The sequence below is a fragment of the Propithecus coquereli genome, unplaced genomic scaffold (assembly GCF_000956105.1).
Source record: "Propithecus coquereli isolate 6110/MARCELLA unplaced genomic scaffold, Pcoq_1.0 Scaffold218, whole genome shotgun sequence".
NCBI lineage: Eukaryota > Metazoa > Chordata > Mammalia > Primates > Indriidae > Propithecus > Propithecus coquereli.
Window position 1 is genome coordinate 2830334 of NW_012146967.1, and position 18081 is coordinate 2848414.

The following is an 18081-nucleotide window of genomic DNA, read 5'->3' on the forward strand; positions in this document are numbered from 1 at the left end:
CGCCCAGCTACGCCACCCCCAAACTCCTGACCTATGGAACCCATTTATTTATGGGACAATAAATGTTTATTGTTTTAAGCTGTTAAGCTTTGGGGTGACTGTTATGCAGCAATAGATTTCGAATACACTGTCCAACACAGATCACTGACTACAGGCTGTTTTGCATTTTGCTGTAACAGTTGGAAACTACTGGAGCCTGTGCTCAACCTAAGGCTTCTTAACCTAAGGCTTCCCAGAGCAGATGCCGCTGGAGCCGAGCGCCACGGGAGAAATGGCGTAACACCGGATCCTCGGGGCGGGTCGATTGTATTGTCTGTCTGCAGCACGCCTTTCAGCGCTACGGTTCTTGCAGGCGCACGGGAAGTAGGCGCCACAGCCACCATGGGGGACTAGCAGGGACATCGGTACCCTACCGGGGCCTAGCGCCTGCGCAGTGTGCGCCTCGACGTTCAGGCAGCGCGGTTGCGCGCCGAGTCGTCGAACTGAGGCCCTGGAGCGGCCCGGCTCCCCTCCGGCCGCCAGCCACCCGCTCGCCGGGTCGACTGCTAGGGGGCGCCCTCACGAGAGGGGCGGAGCGCTCCTGTTCCAGAGACAGGTCGACAGGGCGGCCGCCGCGGCCGGGCCTTTTACGCGTTACACCTCGGCACCCCCTCAGCTCTGGTAGTCACCGCTCGGGGCCCCTCGGTCCTCCCGCCGCCGCCATGAGGCTGCGCGTGCGGCTTCAGAAGCGGACCTGGCCGCTGGAGATGTCCGAAGCGGAGCCGACCTTGGGGCAGCTGCGCGCGCACCTGAGCCAGGCCCTGCTGCCCACCTGGGGGTACAGGTACGCGGGGGCCGCGGCGGGGGTGCACCGCGGGAGAGGGGCGCATCGGCGTGGGGCAGTCTGCGCGACTGTGGGCGCGGTCGTGGTCGGGGTGCGGGGCCGTCACGTGAGCCTGGGCTCTCTGGGGCGTCGCCGGCCCGAGGTCTCTCTTTTGGATCGCTGTGACCGGTGACTGTGACGCGCGGTGGGTAGCGAGGTCCGGCGCCTGGAGGACATGGCCCAACCTCCCAGGGGCTCCGCTCCCCTCCTGGGTGAGAAATCGCTTCTGCTTTTGCGGCGGACGAAACCAGGGGGAGGAGGGAACGCAGAACTGACGCGACTGGTTAACTGTCGAGTTGGAAATTGTGAGCTTGCTTTGGGTCTAACCTTTCCGGACTTTCAGGGGTTTAAGTTCACCTTCTTCAGCTGTTGAAGTATTTCAGTGAAAAAGTTTGGAAAGTACTAGAAGTTAAAAATCCGCCCTCCATCCGAGACCACCAATAACTTGGACCGCTGCCCTAAGGCGGCAATAATTTTAAGCCCCCATGGAGTGTGCATGGTGCTCACCGGGCACCGCGGTGAGCACTTCGAGTTACCCACCGCCAAGTTTTAGAAAATAAAGCATGTAGGTGTGTTTCAGATCATTTGATTTTCTTGGGCGAAATGTCGCTTTTTTGCTAAAACTGAGGTAAACGTTGGCCTATGATGACCCTGGAGAACTTGCTGATTAGGGCAGTGCAGCTGAGAAAGTATCAAATTCTGTTATTAATTTATGAGACTGCAGGTGAAGCTGCTTTGTTTCCCCAGAAGATACTTTCTGAGGACAATAGCCTGGGATTAGAGGGGCAGTGTCCTCTTCAAAGAGTGAGCTAGTGAATTTGAAATTTATGAGTGTGCAAAGGAAAAAGAAAAAAGAAGTTTCCTGGAGCTTTTTAGGTGACTTCTTCAAAACAAAAGAAGACCTTTCTGCTAATTGGTTCTGCTAATAATTATACACTTTAACTTTATTTTTAGGGAATTCAGTAAACTGAGGCCAGATTCTGAATTTCTCACCCTTTCATTTTTCAGGTTAAGACATTATTAGATTGAGAGTAAATCCATTTTCTTCCAGATTAAAAAAAAAGACTGAAACGAGATATTGACATAACTCCTTTTAAACATTATAGTGACATGCCTGTTGTTATTTCTCGGTGTTAAATGTGAGTGCTTTACTTGCTGGCATCATTACCCTGCCATAAATCTTCAAAATTAACTTCTTTTAAGGTGTTTCTGTGTGTGTGTGTGTGTGTGTGTGTGTGTGTGGTATTTTTTAATTAGGCAGCACTGTCTTGAAAGGATATGTGAAACTCAATATGACTGCTTGCCCAAGAGCCCAAGTTAGTTTCTCTTTCAGGTTTTCTTTTACAGTTGAGCCTGGTTAACTGGAAGGAATTTAAGCTTTAGAATGTGAAAGTAAATCCATTTTTTCTGAAAGTATGTTCATTTTCTTATAAATGGAGAGTTTTGAAATGCGTCTATATATTATTTTTAAAATGTCTTTACTGAGCACCTGAATCTAGGATTGCCATAAAATATTTTTTAAAAGCCTGAGGTTTCTAGAATTTCATTTCCTGGTAAAGTTAAATACTACCCCCCACGGCCCCCACACCCAATTTCAGAAAATAGAACCCTGGAAAACTACTTATTACTTTAGAAATAGCCCTTCCTTTTTTCTGAAGTGGGAGGGAAAGCTGACATTTTTATGAAACAGGCTGTTCTTTACCTTTTCTAGAAATGGATATTTGAATGTACGTTGTACTAGATGCTGTTTAAAAAAGCAGCCTTTTGCCGTGACAAATGATCTGTAAATACATAGTTCATTTGAGGTGCTTTTCCTTTTTCTGCCAAAGTTGGGATGGTGTTTTTGTGGGCAGCTGGCAGATTTTCAACATTTTGTTTATCAAAGCATTTTGAAAACAGAAGCAGGGCTACTTATTTTCTAATAGACAAGAATAGTTTCTACTTCAGTAACTTCACTACCAAAGACACTTTAATTTGTAAACAAAAGAAAAAATATTTCCAAGTGAAATAAAAACAAATGAATATTTAGAGCACTTTTCAAAATGCAGCATTGTGAGGAAAAGTAAACAGAACATGATTTTCAAAGGACTTCATCTTTTGTTAACCTTTTAAAAAATAATGATATTAGCATTGTAGAGTGTAACTATCTTAAAGAATGTTTTACAATGTTTGGGTGATTATTCATCACCACTATGATGAAAAACCAATGATACTCTTCCAAGGTCAAATAATCTGTGATGCAGAAAAGATGGGAGTTGATTGCTTCAGGCTTATTTGAACTCTGAGCTTGTTTAGCAGTGGGTTTTTGGGTTTGTGCTATGTTCCATATAAAAGATATTATATCTGATCATTAGTAGGAAGGGGGAACTTGTACTTATCATCAGTACGAGGGATGAATTTGTACTCAGTCATATACATACACTCATCCAACTTTTTGTATTTGTGAATACTCATTTAGGACATGGATATTTTGGAACCAATGTAAGCAAACTGTCCTGTAAGGACATTGAATAGGCAGCCCGGATTACACTTTCCTCTTGATCTTCCCAACTAATGTTTGCATTTATTTCACAAATACTGTATTTGCTAAGTGCTGGGGATACAGTTTTGAACTGGACAGACAAGATCCCTGATCTTATGAAACTTAAGTTCTAGCAGTAGGGATGGGGTAGACAGATAATAGAAAAATACATCTGTTTTCAAATAGTGGTATTGGAATAAAACATGAGAGTGGAATAGAGTGCTGGAATCTTAAGTGGAAGGCATCTCTGAAGAGGTGACGTTTGAGCTGAGACCTGAATGATGAGGTGGAGTCAGTCATTTGAAGATCTTGAAGAGCAAATGGAGAGGCCCAAAGGCTGCAGTAAGAGTGATCTACTTTTTGGAACAGATGGAAAGCTCATGTGAACAGAGAACAGCCAGGGAGAGGATGGATGACACAAGATGCGGGGGGAGAAGTAGGAAGGGGTCAAATGTTGGGCTTCTGAAAGCTATGTTAAGGATTCTATTTCAAGTTCAAATAGAAGCCATTGGAGGGTTTTAAGCAGAATGCTTTTTATGTCTAATTTATATTTTTGAAAGGGTATTTCACTGAATCTTAGTTGCTATTAATTGTAATACACATATTGTTTTATGTAACACTGAGGGGAAAAAATGCTGTCACTTAAACTATATCATGGATTTTAAGAGGCATCCCAATTTCAAAGATGTCAAAATATAAAGAAAGTGTGTATCTTAGAATTGATGAAAACACTGGTTAACGATAGATAGAGAATTACTTACTGTATCCTATCCCCCAGGCTATGGCTTTAGCCATTAGAAATCTATAAACTAGGCATTTGGTGATAAGAACAAGTAATTTTGATAATTTTCTCAAAACTTTAGCCTCCTGATTTTCGTTACTTAGTTCTTCTAGAGTCATACCGTGCACCTTATATGTGTTCCAAATGTATTATGGGGGGAAATGGTAATAGGTAAGGTCTTACCATCCTTATCCATCTTTCTTGGCAGTTCTGATACCCGATTTGCAATTACATTGAACAACAAGGATGCCCTTACTGGAGATGAAGAGACCTTGGCTTCATATGGGATTGTTTCTGGGGACTTGATATGTTTGATTCTTGAAGATGCCATTCCAGCACCTAATTTACCTTCATCCACAGATTCAGAGCATTCCTCACTCCAGAATAATGACCAACCCTCTTTGGCCGCCAGCTCCAATCAGGCCAGCATACAGGATGAACAACTGAGTGACTCATTTCAAGGACAAGCAGCCCAATCTGATGTCTGGAATGATGATAGTATGGTGGGTATTAAAGACCAAGATATTAAATAGAGTAGGGTGATAAATCACATTGAACACCTCAGTGGAATTCCATACCAGTCAGGATAATTATCATCAGTAGATTGCGTATTATATTCTTATAGGACATTTTTTTAAACTGCTAAATGTCTGTACCAATATTGGGCTGGCATTCCGAAGTACCTAGCTTTTACCTATTTATTTCGTTCAGACATTCCTTCAGATAAATTATTGCTTGGCCTCCGTTTTTGTGTCTAAGCTCACAGTTTCCAGCTTTGCTTCCTTGTTCTATGTCATGTATTAAGGCTATATATGTAGTCCAGTTATTTCCAAATGATTTTCACGACATTTATACCTGCATTTTTAAGTTGTCATCACAGACTTTATAAATTTGGAAATGTGTGTACTGATGTTCTCTTCTTCCCAAACCAGCTACCCATCTCTGTCTGTCAGTGAAACTCCTGTTTTCCTGTGACTTTTGATTCCTTGTATCCAACCCATTAATTTGCCTTGTCAGTTTTCCTTTTCCATTTTAGTCTTCCAATATCTCTATTCTTTAATCTACTTTCTAGATTTGACTTCTTCCTACCCATTTTTGATTCTGTTGTTATTTTGCTCTGTAGTAACTCTATCTTGTAGATAAACTTGGGCTCATAATTTTTGAACTGAAAAAGACCAGATACCTCTAGTTCAACCATGTCATTTTACGGAATAGGAAAATGATGTCTATCCTCCTGTACTTAGTGTTCAAAGCTTTCTGAAAAGTTGCCCCACCCAACCTTACCAGGACTGGTTTCGGTTCTTCCCTCCTATAAAATACCATCTCCTGTCAGATCAAATTCCTTACCATTTTCCCTCCACCAGCCAACTCATTCACATGCTCACACGCATGTGTGCATGCACAACCTGGGGACTGTCTCCATGTCTTTGCTGTTGCTGTTCACCCAGACTGGAACCTATTACCTTTCCTCCCTCTTCTATCTATGTTTCTACCCATCTTCTAAGGCCCTTGCCAACCATAGCCTGATAGTTTTCTTTCATTTCTTTGTATTTGTCATCTTTATTGCCTAGTACATGCCTCATTGTTTATCCCACCTTTTAATTCCTTGAATGGCATAAATGATCACTCTTATTAATTTATCATTTAATGCCAATATATATGCCATCTTCTTAATTGTTTTGTGTGTGTGTACTTACCACCTCAACTTAATTTTTTTGCTGGCCTTAAACATTTATAAATATTCATGATACCTATCATGGCATTAAGTATAGACATATTAAAAAATACCTTTTAATAGATTCATAAATTGTGAAAATTATCTATGCCCAGATATAGGGATTTTAATTTATTTTCGAAATTATTATTGTATCTTTGTGTGTTTCTGCCTTATAGAGGTATCCTGGGGAGTAAGAATGATATATATATATGTTAAATATTTTTGTTTCAAAATATTAAGGGGATACAAGTGTTTTTGTTACGTGGATGAATTGTATAATGCCGAAATCAGGGCTTTTGGTGTACTCGATAGACTTGTTCAGAGATAACTTTGGTAGAAGGGCACATTCTGTTTATTTCTGTGTACTATTAAAATTACCCAGTAAGACAAAGCTTGTCATAGTTACTTTACTAGTTTTCTTTTGGAAAATTTTGAGAAATTAGTGTTGCCTCAAGTTAGTAATTTCAGTTCTAAAAGCATATTGTTTTGTATTTTAAGAATTGTATGGAAACCGAGCTTGAAATTTCATAAATAATGGTTTAAGTACTTGAAACAGTACAGTCTGCTACTTAAATGTAGACTGGAACATTAGAAAAGGAAAATAGGTAAAACTAGAAACTATGGGAGGTAAATTTTACTCTTGTAATTAAATGTAAATTTTCTTATTTCATTGTATTTGGGAATTCACCCAGTCCTATTGAGTCTTTAATGAGAAACAGGGATAACATGTATCAGACCCTAATATTAGCTCTAATGCATCTTAGTCACTTGCTGTAGTCTTTTATCAATGACATATGGCAAAATGATCTGTTTAGAGAGGTGTGGTGCTCAGCATTTTTTGCATTTCCACACTGTGATAAATGTCAAGACTGTGATAAATATTCCTATCAGAATGGCTCACAGAATGTTGGTGGTTCTCATGGAGTAAGGGTAAGGTTTGATAAGCCCACCAGGGGATTCTGAGATCTCCGTCTCCTGTACCCATCAGCTTAGGGTAACCCTTTTTTATTTTTCAACAAACATTCTGTCCTACACAAGTGTCAATAAGTAGTAAATGGCCAAAATTAAGCATAATGGTGAAGAAGCAAAGAGCCTATATTTCATAATTTAGCTTGGTGGTAAGTGGTTTTTAATATAGTAGTTTCTGTTGCTCAAAAAATATGGAAATGGTTTTGTGCCAAACCTCCTTTTTTAGGTAGTGTGAATTGTCTATGTTTTAAGAAGCGAATTGGGATCTTTTCCATAAGTCATCAGGTCCTCAGATTTTGGAATAATAGCTATCACCTCTGGCTTCCTTATATTCCTCCAACCTTCCACAATTACTTCATAATTTTAATTTCCTCTGTGCTTTCTTTAATGGAAATACAAACTTAAAAAGAAGAAATGTGCTTCGCATTAAGACTTGAGCACATGCCTAGGAAACAAGATTTCTGAGCAAAATTAATATAGGTAACTTAGTTTTATTGAAGCGGTATGTTAAAAGCCTTGAACTTAAAAGCCTTCACTGGGAGTTTGGAGGTCTGGGTTCATTTCAAGTTTTTATTAGCTGATAGCCTTGATTATGTCATTCAGTCTTTCTGAGTTATAATTACAGCATCTATAAAAAGGCAATATCATTTGCCTTGCCTATTTTATAGGATTGTTGTAAGGTGCAAGTAAGTAAACACTTTGAAAACAAAAACATTGTGGAATTGTAAGATATTGTCCTTCAGCATGTGCTCAACAAGCATTTATTGAATACCTGCTATGTGCCAGATACCGTATGGGGGTTACAAAAATGGGTGACATGTTGTCTGGTTCTTCATTAGCTTGCAGTCATGGAAGGATACAGATAAATAATCAGAAGATTGCAATACAATGTGATAAGTGCAGTAGTTGAGGCCTTCACAAGGCAGAGTGGTGGCCTGTGTTACCTCTGTTGAAGAGGTCGGGGGGAACACTGCAGTGAGCATGAAGGGACTGGCAGAAAGTGAACTCAATAGCAAGCTAGGGATCAGGGGCGATGAAGGGCCTCGTATGCTAAGGAGTTTAGACTTTATTTTGTGGGCCTGCATTTCTCAGTGTGTCCTCCGTGAAAAACTTACTTCATGAGATTGTGTTATAGGAATGCTGAGCGTTGCGGAGGGAGTATGCTGTTTTTTGGTTAGATGTTATGCACACATTATGATTAGACTTTTGTAATGCTGATAATGTATTTTGTGAATATGGAGGGTGAGGTTAGGTGGCTGTGGCATGTGGCATTCTCCACACTTGTTCAGTGTGTACCAACATTTTTCCTAATAACATCCAGGGCCACGTTCTAAGGCACAATCAAGGGAAATACTGGTAAATATTAAACCCAGACATAGAACATGATTGGATCCTTAATTGTCAAAAAACTCTGGCAGCAGTGGTTGGAGTGTATTGGAATACAAGGAAGTGGAGGCAGGGAGGCTTGCAGGGCCGCCATTGCTAGAGGTCAGGAGATGAGCGATGAGAGGCTGAAGTACCAATGGAGTAGGAAGGGGTAAAGGTTGGAGGTATTTAGGAGTTTGTTTCAGTGGAATTTTGAAGACTCATCAGATTTGGGGTGAGGTTTAATAAGGTAGAAGGAGGAGTCTAGGATGATTTCCATGTTTTTGGCTTGGAGATAAGGAATTCAGGGTGGAGGAGTAGGTTGCAGGCTCATTTATTTGTGAGGGCTCACTCAGAAACATCTCCCATCTCTGAACCCAATGCTGTGTTTTGGCTTTGAACACTAATCTCAGTTCACTTTAGGATACAAAGTATACTATGTAAAATAAGTCTTTTTAATTAGTTCATTGTTTTTGTTATCCTTTTCAGTCAGGGCCTAGTCAGAATTTTGGAGCTGAGTCAATTCAAGATGTGGATGTGGAGGAGGGCCCAGGTTTCTCTCCCTCAGAACCCATGCTCTGCAGTGAATCCGAGCAAGGGCAAGTGCCACATTCCTTGGAGACCTTGTATCAGTCAGCTGACTGTTCTAACACCAGTGATGCCTTGATAGTGTTGGTACATCTTCTCATGCTGGAGTCAGGTTACATACCTCAGGTAAGTGCTGCATGCAAAACCCAAACATCTTGTTGGCGTATTTGCCTATGGGAAAGGTGTATCAGTATCAGTAAATACTACTAGGGTGTGGTGGTGTTTTAGGTTTTTTTATTAAATGTGGTTGGGTATTGAACATAAAGTACGAAACACAACGATGGGCTACAGAAGGCACTCAGTAAATGTTCCCTTCCCTCTCTTCCTTTTTTCATCCTTCATTTCCTTTGGCAGTTTTTAATTAGTATTACAGAAATAATGGCAACTATGAGTTAAAAAAAAAAAGACTAAAGATTATATATGATAATATGTAGATAAAATGGTTAACAAGTGTGGGTTGAGCATGGTTAGCTAGCTCACTAGATTATTCTGTTAATCGTGCTATGACATGTAACTTAGTAAGATTCGGTTAGGAAGAGGGACATTGCTATTATGCTATAGTTACTTATTTCATTCATTCTTTCATTATTTGTTTAATAAGCATTCACCAGTGTCAGGTGCAGGCTTTGTCCTTGCTTTCAGGTTGCTTATACATGTGGATGGTTCCTGCTCTCGAGTTGCCCATAGTCTAGGAGTGGCAGAGATAGACAAGTATATAAACCACTGTACTATATTGCCTAAGTTCTAGGAGATACATATGGGGTGACAGCGATACACAGAGGAGAACATTTAGAGTAGAGCTTCTCAAACTTTAATGTGCTTAGGAATACCTGGGGATCTCATTAAAATGCAGACTCTGATTTAGTACATCTATAACGGAGCCTGAACTTCTGCAAAATGCCAGTGCAACTGGTCTGTGGGTCATGTTATGAGTTACAAAGATGTAGTAGAGTAATCCGGTGATTATCACACACCTGCAGCATGCCATGTGCTGAGCCAGGGATTAAGGTATAAAAATACTGAAATATTCCTTATCCTCAAGGAGTCCAAAAGTGGGGGAGAGAGACAAAAGATAATTATGATGTATAAATAACATGAATAAACATAAATAGATAAATAACATGATAGAAGTATGTAACAATAGAAATATGGACAGAATGTTAGGGGATGAAAGAGGGAATGACAAACAGGATTTTTTTTTAAAGGTTACAAAGGAAGTGATATTTGAGCTGGGGTCTTAAATAATCATATGACTTTGCTTGGCGGAGCGAGTCTTTGAAGAGAGAAATTAATCCCTATTTCTATGATATAATCTTACCTATTTGAACACAAATTTTGATAGAAAAATGTTGCAATATATTATTCTCCATTAATAGCAATATGAATGATTTGATGCATTTTACTAAGGGGACTATATGGAATGCTTATTTCTAAACAAGTTAGGGGTCTTTTGATTGTTAATATTTTTGAGAATAACACCTTCATTATTTGTTTCCATTTCATTGCATTCACCAGGGTACCGAAGCCAAAGCAGTGTCCATGCCGGAGAAGTGGAAGTCAAGTGGGGTGTATAAGCTGCAGTACACGCATCCTCTTTGCGAGGGTGGCTCTGCTGCTCTCACCTGTGTGCCTTTGGGAAACCTAATTGTTGTAAATGGTAATTGGATAGCATAGTCAGCGGTTGCTGGTTTATGAATACTTACATTGTTTCTCTCCAGATGTTCTATAGCTACTTCAGTGATTAGTTTTGAGTCTTTCTTAATTTTATTTATTTAATTTCTAGACCACTGATAACATAGAATATGAGGTTGATGTTTAGGCCAGTCTTAGGGAAGCCATTCTCTTTTGATATCTTAATGTTCGTAATATTTTATTCCAGGGGGAATTGTGATATGAGTCTATTTCACATGAACTCTTTGAAGAATACTTTTTTTTCCTTTATGTCTGTGAACGGCTTTGTTTTTATTTTTTAAATGAAGGCCTTGAACTGAGAGATGGGGAGATAGAGCTGGGGTCAGCATTTATCCAGTTTGGCATCTCTGTGACCAGCAATGCACAGAAACACTACTAAGGGTTCTGAGGCCTTAGCGTGTGTGTTTTATTTGCCCCTCTCCCCCTCAAAAAAGTCACCCTGAATAAAGACTTTCTTTTTCTGTTTCTCCTTCTTCACATTACGAAATTTCACTGGGATAGCAATACATTCCATTTTTGTATTTTATTTTAAGCTCAGATCTCAGATGCTGCTTTGGTTCATACCAACTGCTAGTGGTCTGTGGAAGAGTCTCATAATCACACATACTGGAGATCCATTTGAGTAATTAAGAGCTTTCATTTTTATTCTGTTTTATTTGTTTTTTGAGGTTGATTTTTTTTTCTTTTTTTAGCTAGATAAGATTGGAATGACTGCTTTTTTTCTTCCTTTTTAGAGACAGGGTCTTGCCCTGTTGCCCAGGCTGGAGTGCAGTGGTGCGATCATAGCTCACTGCAGTCTCGAACTCCTGGGATCAAGCGAACCTCTCACCTCAGCCTCCCAAGTAGCTGGAGCTACAGGAGTGTGCCAGCATGTCCAGCTAATTAAAAAAAATTTTTTTTAGAGATAGGATCTCACTGTATTGCCCAGGCTGGTCTTGAACTCCTGGCCTCAAGCGATCTACCACCTTGGATCCCAAAGTCCTAGGATTATAGACGTGAACTACCGCACCCCACCTGCATTTTTGTTTTGTTTATTCAGTATAGCTCATCTTTTGTTTAGCAAAGGCAGTCGTTTTGATATGCTTTAGGTCAGAGGTTTTCAACATGTTCTGAAGCTACTTGTTTCTGCTGAGATGCAAATAAGGTAGAGAACTCCTATCACCACTTAAACCTTGAGCAACGTGTTTATCTGTTTCATTTATTGAGGTCCTGTGTAAGATTTTGTTTGAAAGAATGTTTTTTCTACTAAAATTTATTTTGAAAACTACTGGCTTACGCTATCTTGATCTTTGAAATGGAAAATAGTTATAGGTTGCTTCTTATGAAATTTTTGCTGTTTCTTTTTAATCACCAGATTCTTTGAAATGTTATTTAAAAGTCTCAAAATTTGGCTTTAACAACTTTGATGGTATTCCACATTTGTCAGGGTGTCACTGTTTGATGGCACTAGGACCTAGCAATGTCTCTGCAACAATTCATCACAATTAGCAAATGTAGCTTTTAGTTTGGCATTCTTAATATGGAGTGCTACCGTTTCTGCCTTCATCTAATCATTCTGCTACATCGCATCAGAACTTGCAAGTTTGAAGTTACCAGATAGTAAATGGGAAGTTGTAATTTTTGCCTCAATTTCTTACAAAAGCACTTAATGGAATATATATAATAACCTCTATCACTAGTTTCAGGATACTTAACATAAAAAGAGTAACTGCTAAATGTTTCGATGATTTCTTAGATTCTGAGGTTTTGTTCCTTTACTATTCTTGGCAGATCATCTACTTGCAGACTTGCATGGCAGCCAGCCATTCCAGGCTTGAGTTTTTGAAAGGGACCAGTGTGTCCTTAAATCTTTCCCTCACCCAAGGCATCCTGCGTGGTGCACATGTGCATAAGCACATCACTGGCTCTTTTCATGGAATGAGATGAAGTGTGCCATTGTATACACGATTAAAATTGAACCCTCTGGTGATGTCAAGAGTATTGGTCCTTTGGGTCTAGAGAGAGATGATGCTGTGAAAACTAGCAGGATTCTTTTTACGAACAAGGGAAGAGTCATTGCCAAGGGTTAAATAAAAAATAAATGGAGTCTTTAGTGACTTCATTAGAAATAATGATTGTATTGTGTTTAGTTGCCTCCTATTAACCTTCTTGCATATCTTTCAATTACTAATAAGCTGCTGTTGGTAATACTTAGTGGATTCTATATAAAGATGCTTACTGTAGTTTTTAAAGGTGGTGTTGTACAATGATTTTCCTTGATGTGACGGCAGGTTTACACTTTTGACCTTGCTGAGAGGGAAAGAAATAGGCACAGAGCAGTTTTGTTTAGCGTGTCCTTAGTACACTAGGGGCAAGGAAATGCAAGCCCATACTAAAAAAGGAAGGCAATTGATAAAGTGATACGTTTTTATCATCTTTATTTTGTTTATTTATAGCTACACTAAAGATAAACAATGAGATTACAAGTGTGAAAAGATTGCAGCTGCTTCCAGAATCTTTTGTTTGCAAAGAGGAACAAGGTAATGTAACCATGATTTAACTTTTGGTATGAAGCTTTGAGAGCGATCCGAAGTTATTTTTTTTTTTTTAATTGAAAGATAATGTTCAAAAGACTGAAATTTTCTAAATAAGATTAAAGCAAATTCAAGACAATGTTGTCTCTTTATAATTTGAGGAGTTTGTTTCTTGTTTTTCTTAGGGTCTTAGAGTGCTGAATTGTATTTACACTTCTATTAAATATTAAATAACACTAGTATTAGTAATTTATCACACTCTGATGATCCTTCATAGTTTCTGTACTAATCTTTGGAGATTTTTCTGGCATTATATGTAACCAACATGGAGAGAATCTATGTTTTGTGGAAGTAATTCAATGCAACTTCATTTTTGAAGATTATTGGAGGAAAAACTGCACTCAAAATGTTTGTTTAAATTTGATTGCTATTTGATGCAGATTGGAACTTTACCAAAAGATTTCATTCTAGGCATGGTTTTGCTTAAATTCTACAAAATTATTAAAGATGCAAAGAAGACAGTTTTCCTTTTTATTGTTTTTCAGTTAAACCCAAATTGTGAGAGGCAGTTAGGTGGTCGAAGGAGAAGAGATGGAGTGGAGAGGGGAACTCAGATCTCTTAAGTGCCTGTTTTGTGCTGGACTTGTGCCCTTCCATATGTTATTCCATTTAATCCTCATAGTAAACTTGGGAGGGTTTTAGGAGCCAGATGGAAGTGTTGTGGTACAGTGGGGAGGTGGCATTTATAGCAGTGTCTTTTAGGAAAAGCTTGCTAGATCTAGATTGTTGCTTTGAAGGAATGGAGGCTGATTCTTGTTAGTTCCTAAGTGAGATCAGCCCTGAGAGATTGACTTACACTAACTAAAACTGATAGGAAAAGGAGACAGCAGAATACATATTTAAAATGGTCTCTGGTTGGACATAGAATCAGAATTTGGACATTAGCTCAACTGAACATTTAATGTCAGACTAGACCAGTGTTTCTCAATCTTTTTCTATTATCATTCCTTTAAGGAGCCTTTGCAGATTTTTTTCCCCCTAATCGCTCTCTCCCCTGAAATTTTAATACCACAAATGTACTATATATTTATTTGTATACTGTGACCCTCTGGAGGGTCACAAACCAATGTAATAGCTGGGATTTTTTTTTGCCCTCCAAGAACCAGTTTTTGCCCCCTTGGGGGCGATCTTGCCCCTATTGAGAATGCTCAAACTAGACTGATGAATCTGTAAACATGGTCTCCTACCATTAGGGTCAGAAAAACTTTGAAATTCCTTGGCTACAACACTCTATATTCATCACCATACTAGGGAGGACTTTGCTATGGGGAGTAGAAATACTATACAGCAGTAGAGGTTTTTTATGCTTATTTTATAGATCAGGAAACAGGTCTAGAGGACGTTACATTACTTCAGGGTCACAGAGCTAATAGATGGTAGAATTTAGGATTGGAATAGATTTGGCTGTGACTCCTAGCCTTTTGAAAATGACTTTTATAGGAATGTAGCTGAGATTCCTATTCTTTATCTGGTTTCTTTTAAATAAGGAAAAGTAAATGAAAGGGAGGAAGAAAGTTAAATACTGTTATATTACAGGTTTATGGACTGTTATTATTTTTAATAAAGTACTTCTATATTGGATAGGAATATGCTACTCATTTAGCAAGTCATTTTAATGAATTTTCACTGTGGCTTATAGTGTAGTACCTAGAAACTACTACTAGATACTGTTATTTATCCTTTTATTCATAAATTCCTAATTAAATACTTATATAATAGGTTGCTGAAGAAAAACAATTATTTAAAGAAAATCAGTTTTCACACTTAAAAATAGCCCTTGAGCCAAACTAATTTTTAAAAATGAAATCTTGACATCAGATTTCAGCTAAAGATTGCAAGTCAAACAACAGAGATTTAGAGTTTAGCTGCCTATCTCTTTCCTTGTTCTTATCACTCAAGTCCTAATCAGTGTTTTGTTATAGATAGTGAAATATATAAATATGGAATAAGGAGGGAGCAAGCATAAACTATCTGCTGATATACTGGGCACTGTGCATGGAGCTTTAAATTTTAACGGCTCTTGTCTGATGTAGTGGTGGTGTCTCTTTAAATAGGTTAGCAAACAGGTGAGGATCAGGGGGTAGGTAATTTGTCCAAGGTTATACAGTTGGTAAATAGCAAAACTGAAATGGGGACCTCAGGTGCAATTTGACAGTGCTTCCATATCTTTATGTACGTGTGAATCACCTGGGGATCTTATTAAAATGCAAGTTCTGATTCAGCAGGTCTAGTGGGGCCTGAGATTCAGTAGTTCTTAACAGTTCCTAGGTGACATCAGTTCTGGTGATCTAGGGACCACACTTTGAGCAGCAGTCTAGCGGCTAAAAATGAGTGCTTTGGAGCCAGACAAACTTAGGTTTGTACCCTGCTCTGCCCCTGGCAATGAGGCCTTGGACAGTCTCTGTATAGGTTGTCCTCTTTTTCAAAAGGGGATTATACTACCTGTCTCTTACTTGGAGGAGAATATCAGATGTGAAAGCTTGAAAAATGCTTGACACAGTTGCTGATACGCAATCTTCATGTGATAAATGCTATTATTTTACTAGGATCTAAGCTCCACAAGAACAGTTTCCACAGTATCCCCAGTTCCCAGAACAGATTGATTGGTAGATATTCAGTAAATTTTTGTTGTATGAATGAATCTCACACAACATTTTTTCCTACAGTTGTAACCTATGAGCTGTATTGGTTGGGCACAGCTCTACTAATTTGATATCGTGGCATTTTTAACTTTACATGTAAGATTCAGTTTTATAAGAATCATGCACTGTACCTTCTCTTCTATTAGAGTCTATGGTTCATGTTTATCTTTGTGAATAGTTTGTGAATATTTATTTACCACTTTGATTTAGTTTGGCAAAAGTAGAGGACAGTTTTTCCACTTGATTTTGTGTTTTGATTTTTCATTTTTAAAAAATATTCTAGGGGAAAATGTAGCCAAGATTTACAAAGATCTTCCGAAGCTCTCCCGCCTCTTTAAAGACCAGCTGGTGTATCCTCTTCTGGCTTTTACCCGACAAGGTGAGAGGTGATAAATTGTCATCATTAGGATAGCTGTAAAGAAGAGTAGGTGTACCTAGTATTCGGAGTGACTCTGCTATCTGACCTCCCTCTTTTCTCGTCCTGGTGAAATTCTACTCTTTTAAGACTAAGCTTAAATGTTAATTCCTTAAATGCTATTCATTTCTTTGTATTTCCATACAATTTTGTATGTATTTTTGTTATAGTCTTTTTCCAGTGTATCACAATTGTTGTGATATGATTTCTTTCCACCTAAGGTTGTGAATATCTTGAAGGCAGGGAATATGTCTTATTCATTTTTGTATTCTCACCCTCTAGAACAGGGTTTGGTCCATAATAGATGTTCAATAAATATATACATAAATAATGCATAGTCTATAAATCAGATCTAAGTTTGTTTTTAAACCAACATTTATTGGAAGCCTTGTTGGATGTTTCATATGTGTCTTATTTAATGCTAATAACTTTGAAGTAAATTTTGTTATACTCATTTTATACATGATGAAATTGTAATTCATTCAGGTTTATAATTCACTCAAGATCCTGTATTAGCTTTCTCTTGTATATGCGTTGCAGTAAAAAATATTTTAAAATCTCAGTGACTTAAACATTTATTTTTCACTCATGTACATGTTGTGTGTGGGTTTGCTCTGGCTGAAGGAGTGGTCTTTTTCCAGGACATGCTCTTTTTGTGGCAGTGGGAAAAGAGGGCTAGTGACCCAACCATGTGTCGGTTCTTAAAGCTTTTGCTCACAAGTGATATATTTCACTTCCACTCACACTTCAGTGGACAAACAAGTCAAATATGGCCAAGCCTGGTGGTAGTGAGTTGGGGAAGTATAGCATAGGAAGTGATTGAGAACCATAATATAATCTACCACAGTCTTTTGGCTGGTGAGTAGTTTCACACTTACACAAATACATATGTGACTTTTATTTGCTATCTGTATGTAGAGAAATAAATAATGTTTTTGGTCTCAAGTTGTATGGTGGCATGGCTATTATTAACATAGTTTTTCTCTTAATTGGTGGTAAGAGAAGGGAATAATGTGAATTAAAAAACCCTTAGATGTATCTTTATTGGATTTTGATTATCTTTGGTAGTGGAAAATAGTATCACAAGTATTTTGAAGGAGCTAATAATCACAAAATAATTTTAATTTGACTTTGGAACATATTTTTCTTTCTCTTTCCTGGCTTTGCTTCTGAATTTATCTATCTTCCCTTTGTTCAGCCTGCTAGTTATCAAATAATAGTAATTGTTAACACTTGAGTGCTTATGCATGATGTGCCAGACATTGTTCTAAGCATTTTATATGCATTAACACATTTAATTCTCACAACAACTCATTGAAGTAGGTGGTACGTAATATTATTAACCCATTTTACAGATGAGGAAATTGAATTAGACAAAATTTAAATAACTTGTCCAAAGGCACCATGGTTAATAATTGGCAGGGTTTATAAAAGCCAATGAATTATTCATTTTCTGTTGTTAAATAGAGAAATTTTGTTGCATTCAATATTGCTTGAGACAGAAGAGACTATTAGCTTGTATTTACCAATTGTCATAGTTATTTATTTGATTTGTATTAAAAAGCATTTTTCTTTCTACTAAAACATAAAGGGAATAAGGGGCCTAGAGTTGTGTGAGTAGTAATGTAATCAACTTGGGGTTAAAAATTTGTCATAGATAATGTATACTTGGATAATGAAGATTACCATCTAATTTGTCACCTCTTTAGAAAGGAACAAGTGGCAATTTTGTTGACTATGTGGGGAAAAACTGGATGTTTCTTACTCAGTAATACCTGTTAACTTTTTTCTCCTTTTAGCACTGAACCTGCCAGATGTATTTGGGTTGGTAGTCCTCCCATTGGAGCTGAAACTACGGATCTTCCGACTTTTGGATGTTCGTTCTGTCCTGTCTTTGTCTGCAGTTTGTCGTGACCTCTTTATTGCTTCAAACGACCCACTCCTCTGGAGGTGTTT

The 18081-nt window shown here is 38.4% G+C and overlaps 1 protein-coding gene across 1 annotated transcript in view; it reads left to right on the top strand.

Annotated features, from left to right (window-relative positions):
• Nucleotides 1–502: 502 nt before the first annotated feature.
• Nucleotides 503–18081, top strand: part of FBXO7 (F-box protein 7) — a 24118-nt gene continuing 6539 nt past the window's right edge. The window contains exons 1-7 of the mRNA XM_012644702.1: nt 503–823; nt 4373–4667; nt 8705–8929; nt 10319–10460; nt 12931–13014; nt 15994–16089; nt 17925–18080. Of these exons, the coding sequence (XP_012500156.1) occupies nt 702–823; nt 4373–4667; nt 8705–8929; nt 10319–10460; nt 12931–13014; nt 15994–16089; nt 17925–18080 (1120 nt within the window). The 5' untranslated portion in view covers nt 503–701. The remainder of the gene's footprint in view (nt 824–4372; nt 4668–8704; nt 8930–10318; nt 10461–12930; nt 13015–15993; nt 16090–17924; nt 18081) is intronic.